The sequence below is a fragment of the Schistocerca americana genome, chromosome 11, assembly GCF_021461395.2.
Source record: "Schistocerca americana isolate TAMUIC-IGC-003095 chromosome 11, iqSchAmer2.1, whole genome shotgun sequence".
Lineage (NCBI taxonomy): Eukaryota > Metazoa > Arthropoda > Insecta > Orthoptera > Acrididae > Schistocerca > Schistocerca americana.
In genome coordinates, this window is record NC_060129.1 from 104,174,475 (window position 1) to 104,194,880 (window position 20,406).

General features: G+C 40.3%; 1 protein-coding gene across 1 annotated transcript in view; it reads left to right on the forward strand.

The window, feature by feature from the left end:
* Positions 1-17,082: 17,082 nt before the first annotated feature.
* Positions 17,083-20,406, forward strand: part of LOC124553318 (26S proteasome non-ATPase regulatory subunit 10-like) — a 40,748-nt gene continuing 37,424 nt past the window's right edge. Inside the window, exon 1 of the mRNA XM_047127196.1 lies at positions 17,083-17,121. Coding sequence (XP_046983152.1) covers positions 17,083-17,121 — 39 coding nt within the window. The remainder of the gene's footprint in view (positions 17,122-20,406) is intronic.

Consider the following 20,406-nt stretch of genomic DNA (forward strand, 5'->3'; position numbering starts at 1 on the left):
AAGTTCCACAAGTTTTCGCTTTTCACAAAAGAGAATCTGTTCACTCCAAAAGCCCGCATTATTAAACAGGGATCGCACACTACTACCTAGCATCCAAAATCCTGTCTTCTCCTTGCTTGCACTTGGTATCGTAATTACTAGGAGCGGAAACACGAGCATAGTATTCACTTCAGATATGAGAAAAATTTTACCCTTTAAGATATAAATTATTACTTAATAAAAACGTTCTTCTCAGTGCTCAACTATTACAATATACAGGGTGTTTCAAAAATAATATAATTATTGGAAAGTATTATTTTGCCCAAACTACCGATCGCTGCGCCGCAGCTCGGCTTTTGTAGTATAGTTTATATTAATAGCCGCTGGATGTCAGTTTTCTTCTGTTTTGCTTGGTAACCATCATATGTTTAAAATGGCTGCTCCTCAACAGAAATCATTTTTTGCTATCGAGTTTGCGAAGCGCAATTCCGTGACTACAGTGCAAAGCCGTTACGGGTTGAGGTACCAAACTGATACTCCGAATGGGTGGAACATTCGCAAATGATTTCGACAGTTCCTATACACAGGATGCGGATGTAAAGGAAAGAGTCCTGGCCACCCTCGTATTCCTGAAGAAAATGTTGCGCGAATTCAAACTGCTTTCCAACGTTGTCATCGGATTTGAAACCCTCTGACATCGTCCTGTGGGGTTTCGTTAAAGATAACGTTTATGTACCACCACTCCCACAGAAGCTGGAAGAGTTGAAGAACCGGATCCGTACTGCCATAACATCAGTGACGAAGGACATGCTTGCCCGAGTATGGGAAGAATTTGAGTATCGATGAGATATTGTTCGTTTCGCTGATGGAGGACATATTGAACATCTGTAATCTGAACTTGAGAGGTTGGTAAATATGTGTCTAAGGTTTTATATTCGTATATCTTAAAGTTTAATAAGTATATGCATTCCAATTACATATATTGTTCATGAAACACCCTGTATATTCAGCTTCTTACAAGATCACATATTGACAAAAATTATATTTCTGATATCTCGCAGCAAAGGCGGCTGTCGTTTCTTTTTTTAACAATTGAAATCATTTCAAAATATGTCAATCCGTAGTGATGCCCACTATCAGGAAAAAAATCGTTAATAGAGTCACGGACTCTTGTGTTAAAAATCACAGGTCGCTACCCAGCCAACAATGTTATTTACAATGCTGTACTCTCGCAGGCGTAGGCGATAATTCAGGTTATTTATAAATGAGAGTTCTTCGCATGCTTCTCTTTCATAATTCTCCATTTAACAATTAAATACAGGGTGTACATAATCTCTGGGAACACTTCCCATTATTTATTGCACGTGTAGCAAACATTGCACAGATATAATACATATGTCATTTTCAAGAGAAACTCTGAAAGTATTTTTCCATGTATATGGCCACAGCGTAGTTCAGTAATTTGCCGACAGTCAGCGCTACTCGGGAACATGGCAAGTTCAGATGTGTGGAGAGCTTATTGTGTGTAGGAGTTCGACAAAAACAAGTGTGCTACAGCTGTTCAGCGGATGTTTAGAACCAAGTATGGTAAGAAGCCACCAACAAGGAAAGCCAATTACTAGTGGCACAACAAATTCGTTACTATGGGTTGCTTGTGCCCGGCAAAGAGAAGCGGACGTCCCAGCGGCACTGAAGTGCATGTGGAGGGCGTACAAGAGACATTCATATGGAGTCCAAAGAAATCGGTGCGTCGTGCATCCTGTGAATTCGAAAAGGCTCCAATGACAGTGCGAAAAGTCCTGTGACAGAAGCTGCCTACGGAACCATTCAAATTTGTGCTGGTGCACAAGCTCAATGACGACGACAAAGGCAAGCGTTTTGAGTTTTGTTCGCAGTTACAACAATTGAATGAGGATGGGGATGGCTTTATTGATCGCTTAGTTTTTAGGAACGAAGCCACTTTTCACACTAATGGGAAAGTGAGCAGGCGTAATTGTCGAATCAGGGGTACAAAACATCCACACAAATGCATTGGATTTGAGAGTGACTTCCCAAAGGTAAATATTTCTTGTGCCTTGATACGTGGCAAACTGGACGGACCATCTTCTTCGCTAAGAGCACTGTCACTAGATATTCCTACTTGGACATGTTGCAAAAATAGCTGATGCCTCAAATGCAGTCGTACTCTCCATTCATCATTCAGCAGGATGGGGCTCCACCCCCTTTTCATCGTAAAGTTCGTGGGTACCTGAACACAGAGCTGCTGCATCGATGGATCGGCCGTGCTACAGAAGGGGACAGCTGTTTCATGAAACAACCTCTCTGATCACCACATCTCACTCCATATGACCTTTTTCTGTGGGGACACATTAAAGATCTGGTGTATGTACCACATCTACCACGTGATGTAGCAGAGCTCAGGGAGAGAATACGGGAAGCGACTGACACAGTCGACGATGCCATACTAGGAAGGGTCACTCATCGTTCACATATCGAATGTTTGTAAAAAAACCTTTCAGAGTTTCTCTTCAAAATGCAGTATGTATGACAACTGTGCTATGTTTAATACTTGTGCATAATTAATTGAAAGTGTTCCGAGACTTTATGTACACCCTGTATAGTCTTGTTCTACGAAACAGAACCTTTTACAGTATTTTACTAGTAAATAAATATAATGTTATTGTGGAAAATGTCTTTCGAGCCGTCACAGCACTCGGTAAATAGATTTATGTCACAGTTTGCATCACACGTTATGAAGTGATACTACAACGTTATATGCATAACTTCTACTGTGATTAATGATCTTCCTGGCGTATGTATCTCAGAGGAGAGGACTGACAGGCAATAAGATGAAAAGCTCATGGTAGGCAAGTTGGTGGTCAGCACAGAGTAGAATCGGCAGAGACTGCGGGTTGATAATGCGCAGGAGAGCAGTCGCAGTAAACACCAGTATGGCCTTGGCGTCTGTGGCGTGAGGTGCTGCTCAAACGCCGGACGTGGGAGAGGTTGTGGTGGGGGCGGGAGGGCTGGGGCAAAAGCCGCACAGTGGCCAAAGGAGGCGGGAGGCAGGCCCAGCCGTGGCCGGGGGAGGAGGATAAAACGCGGGAGGCGCGACCGACCGCCACTGCACTGGTTGCTGCGGCGCGGGACGTGTCTGGTGAGTGGCCATGTACTTCTGTCACCACTGTGCACTGTGCTTGCCTCTCACTTCACCTGATTTAGCAGTCTCCTGTTCTGTGTGTTACACACTCTTAAAAGCGGTGTCTGTGCATCTGAAGAAACCTAAAGAAATAACTGCCATCCTTTTCTCTTTTTGTTAACTTCTCGCCACAACCTGTAGGGCAACAGCTCTTGTGATGCATTCCCGTAACGGTTCATTTCTGCTACGCACTTCTTACAGTTTAAGTAATGGCACTACTAGGACGAGGTAAATATTCCTGGATTCCAATCGAGAACAACTGCCAAGGTGAGAAACATAGAAGTAGATACCCTCGGTGTAACAAAGCAGCTTATATCACTTAATAAAGGCAACGCTTCTGGTCCAGTTTGTATTCCAACCAGGTTCCTTTCGGAGTATACTGATACGATAGCTCCATATTTAGCTATTATATAGAGCCCCTCGATCACAAAACATTCCGTACCTAAAGACTGGAAAAGGGAAATAGGAGTAATCCAACTGAATTACTGCCCCATATCACTGACGTCGATTTGCAGTAGGGTTTTGGAACATATACTGTGTTCGAATATTATGAATTACCTCGAAGAAAACGATTTATTGACACATAGTCAGCATGGATTCAGGAAACATCGTTCTTGTGAAACACAAATAGCTCTTTATTCTCCTAAGTAATGAGTGCTATCGACATGGCATGTCAGATTGATTCCGTAGTTTTAGATTTCATGAAGGCTTTCGACACAGTCCCTCACAAGCGTCTTCTAAACTAACTGTGTCTCTAGGGAATATCACCTCAGTTTTGTGACTGGATTCGGGATTTCCTGTCAGAAAGGTCACAGTTCGTAGTAATAGAGGTAAAGGCATCGAGTGAAACAGAAGTTAAATCCGGCGTTTCCCAAGGAAATGTTACAGGCCCTCTATTGTTCCTGATCTATATTAACTATGCAGGGACAATCTTAGTAGCCCTCTTACATTGTTTGCAGATGACGCTTTTATTTCCTGTCTTGTAAAGTCATCAGATGACCAGAATGAATTGAAATAGGATTTAGATACGATGAATAAAAAATGGTGAAGTTACTCACACGAATACTAATAGAAATACTCTAAATTTCTATTACGCGATAAGTCATGCAAATCTTAAAGTTGTAAATTCAACAAAGTACTTAGGGATTACAATTACAATTACAAATTGGAACGATTTCATAGATAATGCTGTTGGCTAGAGCGAACCAAAGACTTCGATTCGTTGGCAGAACACTTAGAAGGTTCAACAGATCTACTAAACGGACTGTTTACACCACGCTTCTCCGCCATATTCTGGAGTACTGCAGTGCAATGTGGGATCCCCATCAGGTGGGACTGACGGATGACGTCGGAAAAGTTCAAAGAAGAGCCGTTGGTTTTGTATTATCTCGAAATAGGGGAGATAGTGCCACAAACATGATACGTAAATTGGAGTGGCAATAATTTTTCGTAGCGATGGGATCTTCTCATGAAATTTCAATCACCATTTTTCCCCTCCGATTGCGAAAACATTCTGTTGCCACTCACCTTCATGGGGAGAAGTGATCATCACGATAAAATAAGAGAAATCAGGGCCTATATTGAACAATTTAAGTTCTTGGTCATCCCGCGCTCCCTTCGAGAGTTGAACGGTAGAGAGACTGCTTGAAGGTGGTTCATTGAACCTTTTGCCAAGCACTTGATTGTGAATAACAGAGTATTAATGTAGATGTAGAGCTACACGCTGTATGTTTTTGGGACGGTTTCTTAAACGAATGTTATTTATGAGGAAAGCTTGTCAGATCCGCAGCACAGAAGGAACAGTAGAGACAAGATGGAACCATTGCATAAAAAGGCAGTATATCTCAGACATTTTCAGAAAAATTCTCCTAAACTAAGTAAGAAGATGCAAGAAACCTGGACGTTGAACTAAGCTGTACAGGTTAATTCAAAAGACTGTTCATAGATTGAAGGAGCTGCTAGAGAAGTCGGTGTACAACAACATAGCAAGAGGCACTTACAGTGTTGGAAGTAAATCTGAACAAGTGAAAGCTTTCGGATGTTAAGAACACCAAAACAATGAATGTACACGCTTCTTAGGTTTAGCAAATGTCTCGATTACTGAACAATTTCTTACAGGACAGAAAGTGTTATAATCTGAGACTAGACAAAGCACAGCATCCGAAGAGATTAGTGCGTTGCCTTCTTAGAGCGTGCTGTAATTTTCTTTGGAGACGTTATTCCTGTACTGAATACGGAGATCATCATTAGGGACAACTTCTGTAGTGTTTAACGCTGCTGAATAAAGAGTACATTATCTTTGTTGGGCTTAAGGTGCGTTTGCATCGATTGTCGATATGTTCCTGCCATTCCAGAACTGCTACTAGCTCAGTGTTGCTTTCAAGGCTGCAACATGCTGTTAACTACATGTAGCCCTATTCAGCTATCATGAAACCTTTCCTTGGTAGGGTGAGTTAGGATCCTTGACTTGTGTACTTCTGCTACCAGCAAACATTTCCTTTTTTGTACTGCACTTTAGAGACATTGGAAAATGGCCTGCATTGATTGACAACAAGATTTTGACCATTACCTACGTTTTGGAACCTCAAATGTTGTGTCTCCTTCCACCTCCACCCACTTTGAGGTATGTATTATTACTGTGAAACCCCATATTTTCCGTTAATGAGGTCAGACGCTTAAGGAAGAGTAGAATTTTATGATTCACACAATTAAAGGCTTTTGGTATGTTAAGAAACGTACCAGCAGGATAATTTTTCGTAATTGGCTCTGAAAACACTTAATTTGTGAGGTCTGGTACTGTTCTCTCAGTGGAGCGGACTTCTCGAAACTGTGAGACAGTTAACAAGTTTTGCTCAGTTAAACGAGTCAGTATTCCATAATAGCCACAACATCAAATCACTGAAAGATGAGACTCTACTTGTTGCTGTTTATAACCAAACATACATAAAAACCGCTTGTCTGAATAAAATCCCAAGTGCTTCGATTCCTTGTCTTTGTGACCTATTAGCGGTAATATCAAATGCAGGAATAAATCAGGTGTTCTTTGAAACTGAAAAGGTGAAGTAGTACCAGAATAGCCATACATACGTTGTTGTTGTTGTGGTGTTCAGTCCTGAGACTGGTTTGATGCAGCTCTCCATGCTACTCTATCCTGTGCAAGCGTCTTCATCTCCCAGTACTTACTGCAACCTACATCCTTCTGAATCTGCTTAGTGTATTCATCTCTTGGTCTCCCTCTACGATTTTTAGCATCCACACTGCCCTCCAATGCTAAATTTGTGATCCCTTGATGCCTCAGAACATGTCCTACTGACCGGTCCTTTCTTCTAGTCAAGTCGTGCCACAAACTCCACTTCTCCCCAATTCTATTCATTACCTCCTCATTAGTTATGTGATCTACCCATCAAATCTTCAGTATTCTTCTGTAGCACCACATATCGAAAGCTTCTATTCTCTTCTTGCCCAAACTGTTTATCGTCCATGTTTCACTTCCATACATCACTACACTCCATACAAATACTTTCAGAAACGACTTCCTGACACTTAAATCTATACTCGATGCTAACAAATTTCTCTTCTTCAGAAACGCTTTTCTTGCCATTGCAAGTCTACATTTTATATCCTCTCTACTTCGACCATCATCAGTTATTTTGCTCCCCAAATAGCAAAACTCCTTTACTACTTTAAGTGTATCATTTCCTAATCCGATTCCCTCAGCATCACCCAACTTAATTCGACTACATTCCATTATCCTCGTTTTGCTTTTGTTGATGTTCATCTTATATCCTTCATTCAAGACACTGTCCATTCCATTCAACTGCTCTTCCAAGTCCTTTGCTGTCTCTGACAGAATTACAATGTCATCGGCGAACTTAACTTTTTTATTTCTTCTCTATGGACTTTAACACCTACTCCCAATTTTTCTTTTGTTCCCTTTACTGCTTGCTCAATATACAGATTGAATAACATCGGGGACAGGCTACAACCCTGTCTCACTCCTTTCCCAACCACTTCTTCCCTTTCATGCCCTTTGACTCTTATAACTGCCATCTGTTTTCTGTACAAATTGTAAATAGCCTTTCGCTCCCTGTATTTTACTCCTACCACCTTTAGAATTTGAAAGAGAGTATTCCAGTCAACATTGTCAAAAGCATTCTCTAAGTCTACAAATGCTAGAAACGTAGGTTTGCTTTCCTTAATCTTTCTTCTAAGATAAGTCGTAAGGTCAATATTGCCTCGCGTGTTCCAACATTTGTACGGAATCCAAACTGATCTTCCCCAAGGTTGGCTTCTACTAGTTTTCCCACTCGTCTGTAAAGAATTCGCATTAGTATTTTGCAGCTGTGGCTTATTAAACTGATAGTTCGGTAATTTTCACATCTGTCGACACCTGCTTTCTTTGGGAATGGAGTTATTATATTCTTCTTGAAGTCTGAGGGTATTTCACCTGTCTCACACATCTTGCTCACCAGATGGTAGAGTTTTGTCACGACTGGCTCTCCCAAGGCCGTCAGTAGTTCTAATGGAATGTGGTCTACCCCTGGGGCCTTGTATCGACTCAGGTCTTTCAGTGCTCTGTCAAACTCTTCACGCAGTATCATATCTCCCATTTCATCTTCATCTACATTCTCTTCCATTTCCATAATATTGTCCTCAAGTACATCGCCCTTGTATAGACCCTCTATATATTCCTTCCACCTTCCTGCTTTCCCTTCTTTGCTTAGAACTGGGTTTCCATCTGAGCTCTTGATATTCATACAAGTGGTTCTCTTTTCTCCAAAGGTCTCTTTCATTTTCCTGTTGGCAGTATCTATCTTACCCCTAGTGAGATAAGCCTCTACCTCCTTACATTTGTCCTCTAGCCATCCCTGCTTAGCCATTTTACACTTCCTGTCCATCTCATTTTTGAGACGTTTGTATTCCTTTACGCCTGCTTCATTTACTGCATTTTTATATTTTCTCCTTTCATCAATTAAATTCAATATTTCTTCTGTTACCCAAGGATTTCTTCTAGCCCTCGTCTTTTTACCTACTTGATCCTCTGCTGCCTTCACTACTTCATCCCTCAGAGCTATCCATTCTTCTTCTACTCTATTTCTTTCCCCCATTTGTGACAATTGTTCCCTCATGTTCTCCCTGAAACTCTGTACAACCTCTGGTTTAATCAGTTTGTCCAGATCCCATCTCCTTAAATTCCCACCTTTTTGCAGTTTCTTCAGTTTTAATCTACAGCTCATAACCAATCGATTGTGATCAGAGTCCACATATGCCCCTGGAAATGTCTTACAATTTAAAACCTGGTTCCTAAATCTCTCTGACCATTATATAATCTATCTGATACCTTCTAGTATTTCCCAGATTCTTCCATGTGTACAACCTTCTTTTATGATTCTTGAACCAAGTGTTAACTATGATTAAGTTATGCTCTGTGCAAAATTCTACCAGACAGCTTCCTCTTTCATTTCTTTCCCCCAATCCATATTCACCTACTATGTTTCCTTCTCTTCCTTTTCCTACTCTCGAATTCCAGTCTCCCATGACTATTAAATTTTCGTCTCCCTTCACTACCTGAATAATTTCTTTCATATATACACATGGATCAAAATTAGCTTTTTGTGTGATTCCAGTTAAAACTTGGCAGTCAGTAGCATTATTATACTTATAAACATTTGACATGCATTTTTGTTCCTTAACTACTCATTATTTTCTATTTATTTTTCTACAAGAAAAAGATTGTATTTAACTTTAATTGTAATTTGTGTTGTAGCAAACCACTTAGAGTAAGAAAATTAAAAACCTCTACTGGTTAGTAGTTATTAATTTTGTATTCATTATCATAAATTTCCATATCATAGCTGTGATAAATCTTTACTTCACCTGGCATAGCACTGAACATATCTTACTATGGCACAGTATTCATTCTTTGTGATAGAATCACTGAATTTAACATGGATAACATTATTGCCATAAACATCATCAATGGCATTATATTGATCACAGACTAATGGCTGTGGTATTTCTAACCGTAGAAGTTTCCTTCCTTCTTTACCAATTCCTTTCAAAAAGTCCAAAACCTCTAGTTCATGTAGCAAAGCCCTCTTTGCATAAGAACCATGGGGAACATCTTGAAAAATTTATCGAAATGACCACATAAAACAAAAGTTTTATGTTTATTACATCCATCGGTACCACATCTCCAAATAATGCATTATAAAGTTCAGTACTTGAAGTCGACACATGGAAACTTCATCAATAAATATGAATTAATATATGTCCATATTACTGTTTGATGTTGTATTGGGCACTGAATTTTCCAAAATTGTAATGGGTAATTTAAATGTGTTGTACAAGGTTCTACCACTAGTTAAAAGAGTTGTAGCTACGCTACTTAAGGCTGTTGTGGTGCAAGGAAGTTCAGAAAATTTACTGTAGGAATAATTTCAATTTGTGTAAATGTTTTACTGCAACTTGCAAGAGCAATAGGAAAACACTTTTGATCCAGTGTAATGGTACTAAATGTCACAAATAACATGGTCAGTTATAAAATGCTATTCACAGGTAGCTCTTCTGTAAGGTCACCAAATGGGTTAGATCTCATATATCCGCATAAAGAAATTCTGGTATTAAAGTTGTAACAGAAAATCCTAGTAACTGACATGTCCAATTGTGAGCATCCACAATATAATTAATATCTAACTGTATTCTGCTGTAAGACATTTCTTCATTGTATTCCTTTAAATGATCTTTGCAAAGAAATTTTCCTAACTAAGCCAGTGTGCTAAAGCATCTGCTGCTCAGATTAAACCAAACAATATATGTGTTTGGTTTCGTGGTTTCTATTCCTTTGCTTCATTTGAACATTCACGCCATTCATTGTTATCTTAAGAACGCCATGAGTGCGACATGCTTCAGTAAATTATTTCAAACAATTCCATTATAAGTTCTAACATCATCAATTGATTTAGGATTACAAACATGGAAAGTTCTACTTACCTTGGAGATACTACATATATGCATGTAATAATTTTATGACCACTATGTCTTTTTCCTTCCATTTTGTTCTGTATCAACCTGAACATAGTGCATAAGAATGTAAGTAAAACACCAAACATTCGCTGGTGAATCAATTTCATTAACTGCAGGGAATTATAATAATCGTTTTTCACATTTTCAACTGCATTCCATTCATGTCCTACTCTCAAGTAAACAGTTTGTCCATGTGGCAAATGAATAGCAAGCCTAATGTTAGTGTGCTACAGGAAATGGGATGGAAATTCACAAATACACAGTACCACTTCAGTTGCATGTGGCAACCATCTTTTTGGCATTCATGTGTGTAAATGATGGTCTTAACTTTAGGGAAAATATGTTTATTAGCATTGTACGAATTAATTTTTTAATTTAGCCTTAAATAATTTAACAACTACTGTTTTATGGTAATTAGCACGCGGTTCAATGTTATTCATAATTTCTCAGCGTCTAGGGTGGTAAATCATTGCAGTAAATAACAGATGTTTGCCGAAATTTTGAAGAATGGACATTGCACCAAAACAGTTGTGATAGATATTTCTTGGAGAACCATTAAATGAAAAAGGCATAATAACTCTTCTACCAGTATTTTGTGTTATTTGAGTTTAGTTATAAACAACCACATAAGTTATTATAAATTTCTGATAGTAACACAGACTTATTTTGCCTTATGAAAAGGAGTCTCCTACCTTCAGTGTATACATACATATCAACAATTCACCTTAAAAAATAATTCTTGTGAGTGTTGTAAAAGGCAACATAGTAACTTTACTTCTAGACTGTCTCCCAGAGGATATATTTGGGGTATTATGGAACTAATTAGTACACCACTCTGTGCCTCCATTACGAAATAACAATGGCTATACTAATGTATTCTGTGAGACATCTAGAGCCGAGATGTTTTCGATTGTACCAGTGATTTTTTACAAAACACACAGTATTTCTTTCGAACAGTGGCTCACAAGCTACTATAGTAAAAACAGCTGCCACTGGAGTCTGAACTGCATCATTGCAACTCCAGATGTTCCAATTGTTATTAACTGTAACATTTTCATCCATTGTTTCACGCCCATATGAATGGAATTTCGAACAATCTCTTCTTAAGTGATACCTACAATATGAGATCCATACACTCCCCAAATTTCAAGTTTCTATCTTTAGTGGTTTGGACTGGGTGATGATGAGTCTGTGACTCAGTCAGGCCCTATTTCAGCCAATTATAGGTTAATGTCCAAAAACAGTGAAACACGAATCTTTTTGATTTCTAACTGAGAAGTTAAATACAACTTTTCATAGATTTAGCTTCGAAAATGATTGGATCGTGAAATATTTCCATAAAAATTTGCGTTCCTCTGTAGCCCTCCTTTGGGTTGAAGTTCCTAAAACAATAAAATGCTTTGTTTATTTCTAGCTGAGAATCTAAATTCATGTTTTCGTAGATTTATCGCGAGAAAAATCTTCACAGTGAAATATTTTTAAAATGTTTCACCTAGTATATTTCCAAATACAATGAAACACTTATTCTTTCATGACTATGAAGTTACATGCCAATTTCCATAAATGTAACTTTAAAAATACTTTAGTCGTTCGTTAATACTGATTTATTTTCAAAAAACATTATCCCCACTATTTCATCACTATAGGGGTTAAATTCCAAAAATGGTGGAACACATATTTCTTTATTTCTGTCTGAGACATGAAACGCCAATTTTTGTAGGTCTGGTTCCAATATTGCATTTCTTACCAACATATATTAAAAAACCTTTCATTCCCTATTTAAACCTTACAATTACGAAAAAATTCCCTCTTATTTGTGGCCTACGGTATAGGATCAACACCCTCTCCGAATTTCAAGTTTCTATCTCTAGTGGTTTGGGCTTGGCGGCTATGAGTCTCTGAGTGAGTCAGTCACGCCGTTGCCAATATATATAAGCAATGGAATGGAATTTCGAACAATCTCTTCTTAAGTGATACCTACAATATGAGATCCATACACTCCCCAAATTTCAAGTTTCTATCTTTAGTGGTTTGGACTGGGCGATGATGAGTCTGTGACTCAGTCTGGCCATATATATATATATATATATATATATATATATATATATATATATATATATATATATATGTGTGTGTGTGTGTGTGTGTGTGTGTGTGTTTGTGTGTGTGTGTGTGTGTGTGTGTGTGTGTGTGTGTAATATATGATCAAAAGCATCTGGACACCAGGCTGAAAATCACTTACAAGTTCGTGACGCTCTCCAGTGGTAATGCCAGAATTCATTATGGTGTTGGCCCACCCTAACCTTGATGACAGCTTCCACTCTCGCAGAAATACATTCTGTCAGGTGCTGGAGGGTTTATTGTGGAATGTCAGCCCTTTCTTCACATAGTGGTCCACTGAGGAGAGGTACCAATGTTGGTCAGTGAGGACTGGCACCGAAATCGGCGTTCCGAAATATCCCAAAGGTGATCTGTAGCATTCAGGTCAGGACTCATTGCAGGCTAGTCCATTACAGGGATGTTATTGTCGTGTAACCACTCCACCACAGGCCGTGCACTATGAACAGGTGCTCGATCGTGTTTAAAGATGCAGTCGTCATCCCCAAAATTCTCTGCAACAGTGCGAAGCAAGAAAGTGCTTAAAACATCATTTTAGGCCTATGCTGTGATAGTGCCCCGCAAAACAACGAGGGGTACAAGCCCCCTCCATAAAAAACACGACCACACCATAACACCCCCGCCTCCGAATTTTACTGTCAGCCCCACACACGCCGGCAGATGTCCACTGGGGGTTCGCCGTACCCACAACCTGCCATCGTATCGCCACATTGTATACCGTGATTCGTCACATCATTTATGGTTTTCTCAGTGTTCAATCTCGCAATGTTTACGCTTATCACACCAAGCGAGGCGTCGTTTGGCGTTTTTACTGGCGTGTTGGGCGGCTTATGAGCAGCCGCTCGACCGTGAAATCCAAGTTTCCTCACCTCTCGCCTACCTGTCATAGTACTTGCAATGGATCGTGATGCAGTTTGGAATTCCTTTGTGATGGTCTCGACGGATGTCTGCCTGTTACACATTACGAACCTCTTCAACTGTCAGCGGTCTGTCAGTCAACAAAAGAGGTAGGCCTGTACGCTTTTGTGCTGTACATGTCCCTTCACATTTCCACTTCACTATCACATCGGAAACAGTGGATCTAGGGATGTTTAGGTGTGTGGAAATCCTGTGTACAGCTGTACGACAAAAATGACACCTAATCACCTGAAGACGTTCGAAGTCCGTTGAGTTCCGCGGAGCTCACCATTCTGCTCTCTCATGATGTCTAATAAGAGAGCGAGAGAGAGAGAGAGAGACAGAGATTACTATCTATATGCTATGAGCTCACTTTGTCTCCTCGATTTATGTAGTATCTTCAGTTTCATGGTGCTGTGTTTAGGAGATTGCAACTGTCATATTCGATTCAGCACTCAATAGTCGCTATTATGTTCCTAAGACCGTAGTTTCCGCTATCATCACGCTGGCCCGTCCTTGCCTGCCTAAGGGTCGTTCAGCTAGTTAAAGCCAACGTAAATGGCACACACTCACACTCTCACCGTTCTCTCGCTTTGCACGAAACATCAGCTCTTAGTGTCATACACTACAATTTCTTTCGGAAATGCGAAGTTGATACTCATCTCCATACAATTAATATAGACGGCACTTTCGCCTAACTGGTCACATGTAAACAGTATTACGATATCTTAGCGGGTTTAGAAATATTTGATGCATTTAACTTAGCTGAATGAGCCCGTATATATATTTGACAGAACGAGGTGATATCAAGATAGTAAGATGCTATCCACGTTATATTGCAACATTAATTTACACTAATTAATTCGCCTTATAGCTTGGAGGAAGAAGATTTGTTTTGTAATTATATTCATTTATAAAATTTCAGATTGTACAACTGTCTGAAAATTTTATGAAGATATTTTGAGGAAGAACTTCTTTACTTCGCCAAATAACTGTATCCTAGCATTATGTCCAACAAAAGCTTCAGTTGGATTATCTACTTCTTTATGGCAGTAGTCTTAGCTACTGCCTACAGTGACTCAGATTCCATTACAGGTATGACTCTTACATTTTTTAACTGAAGTAAGTATGGTATGATAATGAATAATAATTTTATAATGAATAGTGAAATACGTGTTCTATTTATCCATTACTTTTTCAGAACCTGATCCTGAAGTCACAGTGTACATTTCAGGAAATGACAATACAGGTAATAATTTTTTCATTATTCCTAGATACGATGAGAGGGGGAATATTAATTTGTGTCGAATTCTGCTCTGTATTACCATTTAAAATTCCTGACACTTAAGCTATGGGGAATGGGAATTCTTTTCAGGTTAGCAGCCTTGCTTAGGTATCACTAATTTCTCCCAGTGGTCAGGATAAGTCGTTCCCTGCATGCACATAGGTCGCACAGGATCCTGGTTTACTACAGCAATACATGAAGGACCTTCATATGTTACTTGGTCTGACCCAAAGATACAAAAATAACAACACTCGCTTATGGCAGGTAGGAGGTCAGACGGGCCACTCGGAGCAGCAGAGGCACCATGGGACATTTTAATTTTCGCGGTCTATACTTTTACAAATAAATTCATGAAACTTCAGAGTTTTCCAAATCTATTAAAAACTGTGGTAACAATTGAGACAATTAACTATTGAATTTGTATTTTTTCTGAACATCAAATTTAAAATGTGTCTACTCACTTATTTTTACATAAATTAAATAAATTGTCGTATTTCATACACCTGTAAGTATGGTTTGTCTGCTGCACAGAACTCATTGAAGAATCTCTCTTACAAAGAAAAGTGTACCTATAGCGACAAACGCAGCCAATAGTAAGTGAGGAAATGATGAAATGTCAAAAAAATTTATTGTTTGTGCTTTTGAGCTTCCACTGCTATAAGTGTGAATCCTGAATCCTTCCTGGTCATGCTCACAAAGTTTCATGAATTTATTTATAAAAGTTCAGAGTGGAAATTAAAATGTTCTGTGGTGTCTGTCCTGCTCCAAGTGAGCCCGTTAGACGTCCTACCCCTCTTAGTAGATACGTCTATACTTACATACATACTGCACAAGCCACATTACGGTGAATGGTGGAGAATACTTTATGCCACTGCTAGTCACTACCACTCGCAAATAGAGCGAGAAATAAACGAGCGCGTAAAAGCCGTATGAGCCCAATTTCTCACCTTTTATCTCTGTAATCCTTACTCAAAATTGACATTGGCGGCAGTAGAATCGTTCTGCAACCGGCCTCAAATACCGGTTCTCTAAATTTGCGCTATAGTGCCTTCTGGAAAGGGCGTCGCATTCAATCCTGGGGCTCGTCTTTTTTGATTTTACTCTGGTGTGTAGCTACAGTCACATAAAACTTTTTGAAAGATACACCCGCCATTTCACAGTACAGCAGGTTTTATTACAGAATCTAGGTTTCAGCCTTAGGCCATTAGCAAGTGTTTCAACTGCAACAGATTAAAGCACAATAATAGTACAAGTTAGGAACAGGAAATATCAGGAAAAACAGTTAAATTAATGTATGGGCTGCATGATTTCTTCTCTTAATTACGTATGACGAATCACTAGACTTGACTAGAACACAAGCAATGTTCTAACTATTTTTTTTCCTTTATTGTACTTTCAGTTCTTGGCAGTAGCATTAAATTATGTATCACGAATCACTAGACGTGAGTAGAACACACGCAATTGTCAAACTATTTTTTTTTCTTCTACTGTACTTTCAATTCTGGCCAGTAGCATTAAAAAACACAATTCCAAGTATGGCAGAAGCATAAAAAGTCGCAGAACGATTAAAACAACTATGCGACACGCAGTGCAGCATGGAATAACCATAGACAACAAATCTACATAAAAGTCGAGCACACTGTAGAACTGCACCGATGAGAACACTGATACAGCATATTCGATGATGAATAAGGAACTGGGAGGATCTGCCAGGGGTGGGGACAGGAGGGACAAGTGAATAGGGGGGGAAGGGGGCGATGCTAGAAGGTGGTGAGAGAAAGGAGGAAACCAGAGGTAGGGGGGATCAAGCCTACAGACAATGTAAAGGATGCGGAGATGTTGGAGGAACAGGAGGAGGTGGAGGAAGGGGATGAGTTCATACAGGAGCCATTTGGGGGAAGGAAGGCAGATACGGAATACAAGGCAGAGCGCATGGCGTTTGAGTATTTGGAGGGCCTCGGAAAAGTGGGTGGGTGCAGAGATCCAGGCAATGCTGGCATAACAGAGGATAGGACGTATGAGGGATTTGTAGGTGTGGAGGATGGTGGATGGATGCAATCCCCATGTCTGGCCTCATCAAACTTTTTTTTTTCTTTATTGTATTTCAATTCCCCATCAGGGCGGGCTGGCAGCAGCATATGCGCTGCTCTTCAGCCGAAAGACATAGAACAAAACAATAGAAGACATTTAAAAACAGCAAAGGAGAGAATAAGGTGAACATAGATAGATCAAAGGGGGAACATCATGGAAGGCAATAGACAAAAAAACGGGGTGACTGTAAAATGGAGATAAAAAACTGTTTAAAAGTAGCACACACAAAAAGCCACACACTGCGACGATTAAATGAACACAAGGCACAGTATGACTGGAGCATAAGGTATCGACGGATGGCGTAGCACATAACGTAACACTGATGGCGGACCTCAAGGCAGTACACAATTAAAATCACACCTCTTGATGCACAGGAGAAACAGCACTAAACACAACACTGATGTGGCACGCTGACGATGATCAAAACAGAGGATCTGCCAGGCGCTAGGAGATGAGGGAGACCTGAAGAAGGGAGGGAGGGGAAGAGATGGGGGAGATGAGCGGGGGGCGCGCTGAAGAGGGCCAGGTAGGGAGAGATGTGGGAAGGAAACCTCGTCAAACTTTGTATCTATCGTTATATAAAACAATTTTGTCAAAAGCAAATGTGAGAACATTTGTGTAATAGGCTAATTTACTTTCAGGGAGCATGACACATTCATTTACTATGGTTGTGGAATAAAGTGGATGACCAAATCGCACATTTTGAAGTTCACTACAATTTGTATAAGTAATCATTGACACAAACACAAGTGAACTGATCGTCAGATACCATCATAAAAATATCCCAATTTGCACCATCTGATTTGTGCTATGTCGCAGGAACAGGTAGTGGGACTCTTTATTATGCAAACTGGTTGCATTATCTTTGAAATGGACAAAGGAATCGGTGTTTACAGTATATTGTGTGAAGAGTCCACTTCTCAGTGTCCACGTAAAAATGCGACTTACACCTTCATAATTAGGGTACACAGAAGTACAATCTAGCAAGAGAGTTAAATATTTGATACATGGTCAATTATTAAAAATCAGCTATATATTGTTATGAATTACAATCAAGTTTAAAAATTAGTCAGTTATACAAATTAAATCCTGGCAAACTTAGTTGGATTTTGAAACACGTTTCACAAAGGCATCATTGATTATTATAAAAAACCGAGTGTACAATGATACAAACCCCCGCCCATTGCCATGCCTCTATCGCTCTTTTCCCCCTCTCTCCAACTCCACACCCTCTATTTCCTTCAACAGGGCAATTTCTAGCACCTTCTCCCCCTGGATGATGAACTTGTCCATGACGTCTACCCTTCCTACCAACTGTAGCCTTATCATGTTCCTCCCTCCCCAGGGCCCTCCATTTCCCCTGCCCTCCTTCCCTTGGAGTGGTGTCTCCTCCTTCACCCTCCCCCCCCCTATGTCTCTGCACACCCTCCTTAGCTGTTTTCCTCACCTGTCCTTCCCTCCCCAGTCTACTTCAGTGCGCCCCCCCCCCTCATCCCATCCTCCCCCCCCTGTAGTGCCACCACTTAACCCCTTTCTTCCCTACTCCCTCACATCCCTACCCCTGGCAGATTCTCCCAGTTCATTTTTCTTTATCATTGACCTACATCAGTGTTGTGTTCAGTGCCGTTCTCTGGTAACATCAAGTAGTTTTAATCATGTGCTATGCCGCCCATCTCATGATCGTTTTAATCATTCTGTAACTTTTATGCTCCCATCATACTTCGCCTTGTGTTCTTTTAATCCTCATGTGTGTGGTTGTTTTGTGTTAACTGCATTTTAGATTTTTGTCTCCATATTTACAGTCACCCCCGTTTTTGTATGTTCTCTTTCATTATGTTCTCCTTTTTATATCTATGTTCCTCCACGTTTTCTACTTTATGTTGTTTTAAATGTCTTCCTGCTGTATACTTAATGTCTCTCAGCTGAAGAGTAGCGCCTATGCTGCCAGCCCTCCCCAGATGGGGAACTGAAATACAACAAACAGGAAAATGATACAAAATGGGGGGAAAAGTGGGGGAGGCGTGGGCGGGTGCATAATAAATATTTGAATTCACAAAGCCTCTCCATAATACTTTAATGCTGCTCGAACCTGTGGGCAGTAAATCTAAGAGACCGCCTCTGACTCCCATTGGTGTCTCCTCCAGTTGGACCTGCTGGGGATCACAATTACTCGATCAGTATTCAAGAACAGGTTGCACTAATATTCCATACCCCGTCTCCTTTATGGATGAGCATCACTTTCGCAAAATTCTCCTTGTTAAATGAAGCAGAGCATACACCTTCCCTACTACTACCCTAACCTGCTCACTCCATTTCGTCAACAGTATGTTCAGATGTTTAACCAAAGTGACTGTTTCAAGCTGCACCCCCATACTACTGTATTCGAGCGTTAAGGACTGAATTTCCTACTCACCCAAATCAACCTACATATTTCTGTGTTTGAAGCAAGCTGCCAGTATTCAGGCAAACCAGAAATTTAGTCTAAGTCATCTTGCGTATTCCTGCGGCCACTCAACAGTGGCACCAATCTGTATACCACAGCGTCATCAGCAAATATCTGTAAGTTACTGTTCACGCTTCGGCTGGGCCATGTATGTATACAGAGAATAAAAGCGGTCCTGTCACACTTTTCTGGGGCACTCGAAACGGCATGGCTGCCTCTGATGAACAATCGCCATTGAGAACCACATACTGGGTTCTATTACCTAAAGTCTTCTGCCTGAACCGTATTCTCGGATCTTCAACAACAGTCTATAATGAGGCACTGGCTCAAATGCTTTCCAGAAATCTAGAAACATGGAATCTGCCTATATCCCTCGATCCATTGTGTGTGGGACATCATGCGAGAAAAGGACAAGCTAAGCTTCGCATGAGCGATGCTTTGTAAAATTGTGGTGATTCATGGTCATGACCTTTTGTATCTTAAGTTCATTTATTATAATCCCACTCTGAATGTTTTCAAGAACTCTGCTGCAAACCGATGTTTACGACATTGGTCAGTAATCATGCAAGTCTGACCTTTCACCTTTCATATACACAGGAGTCTCCTACACTGTTTTCCATTCGCTTGACACTTTTCTCTGGGTGATTAGGTGGCTCTAAATGCATGCTGAATACGGGTTGAATGCCACAAAGTAGTCTCTTTGACACCAAAATGCATTCCATCTGGACCCGGTGACTTATTTGTATCGAGCTCTATTAGTAGCTTCTCTACATCACCATGTCAATTTCTACATCCTCCACGCGGTAGTCTGTACGACAGTCAAGTGACGGTATCTTTACACGAGCCTCTTGCATGTATGATTTCTTAAACGTGGAATATAAAACTACCTTTTCTTTTGCTGTCTTCTGTAGCCACCATGGGCTCATCGTAGAGTGACGAGACAGAAACCTTCAACCCGCTTAGTGATTGTACCCATGGCCAGTATTTTCTTTGGTTCTCAGCAAGATCTTTCGCTAAGGTATGGCGGTCGAATTAGTTATCAGCTTCACGAATTGCTTTCTTAGGGATGCACGAATTTCTGCTAACTTTCGTCTGTCAATATTTGTGCTCTCTTTTCTGACACTTCAACAATTTTTTCCTCTGCATTTTCAGAATGTGCCAACGGCCTTGAGCAGTGGTAACACCGGTTCCCGTCAGATCACCGTAGCTAAGCGCTGTTGGGCTGGGCTATCACTTGGATGGGTGACCATCCAGTCTGCCGAGCGTTGTTGGCAAGCGGGGTGCACTCTTGTGAGGCAAACTGTGTTGCTACTTGATTGAGATGCAGCGGCTCCGGTCTCGGCAAGGAGATCCGTGTGCTGACCACAT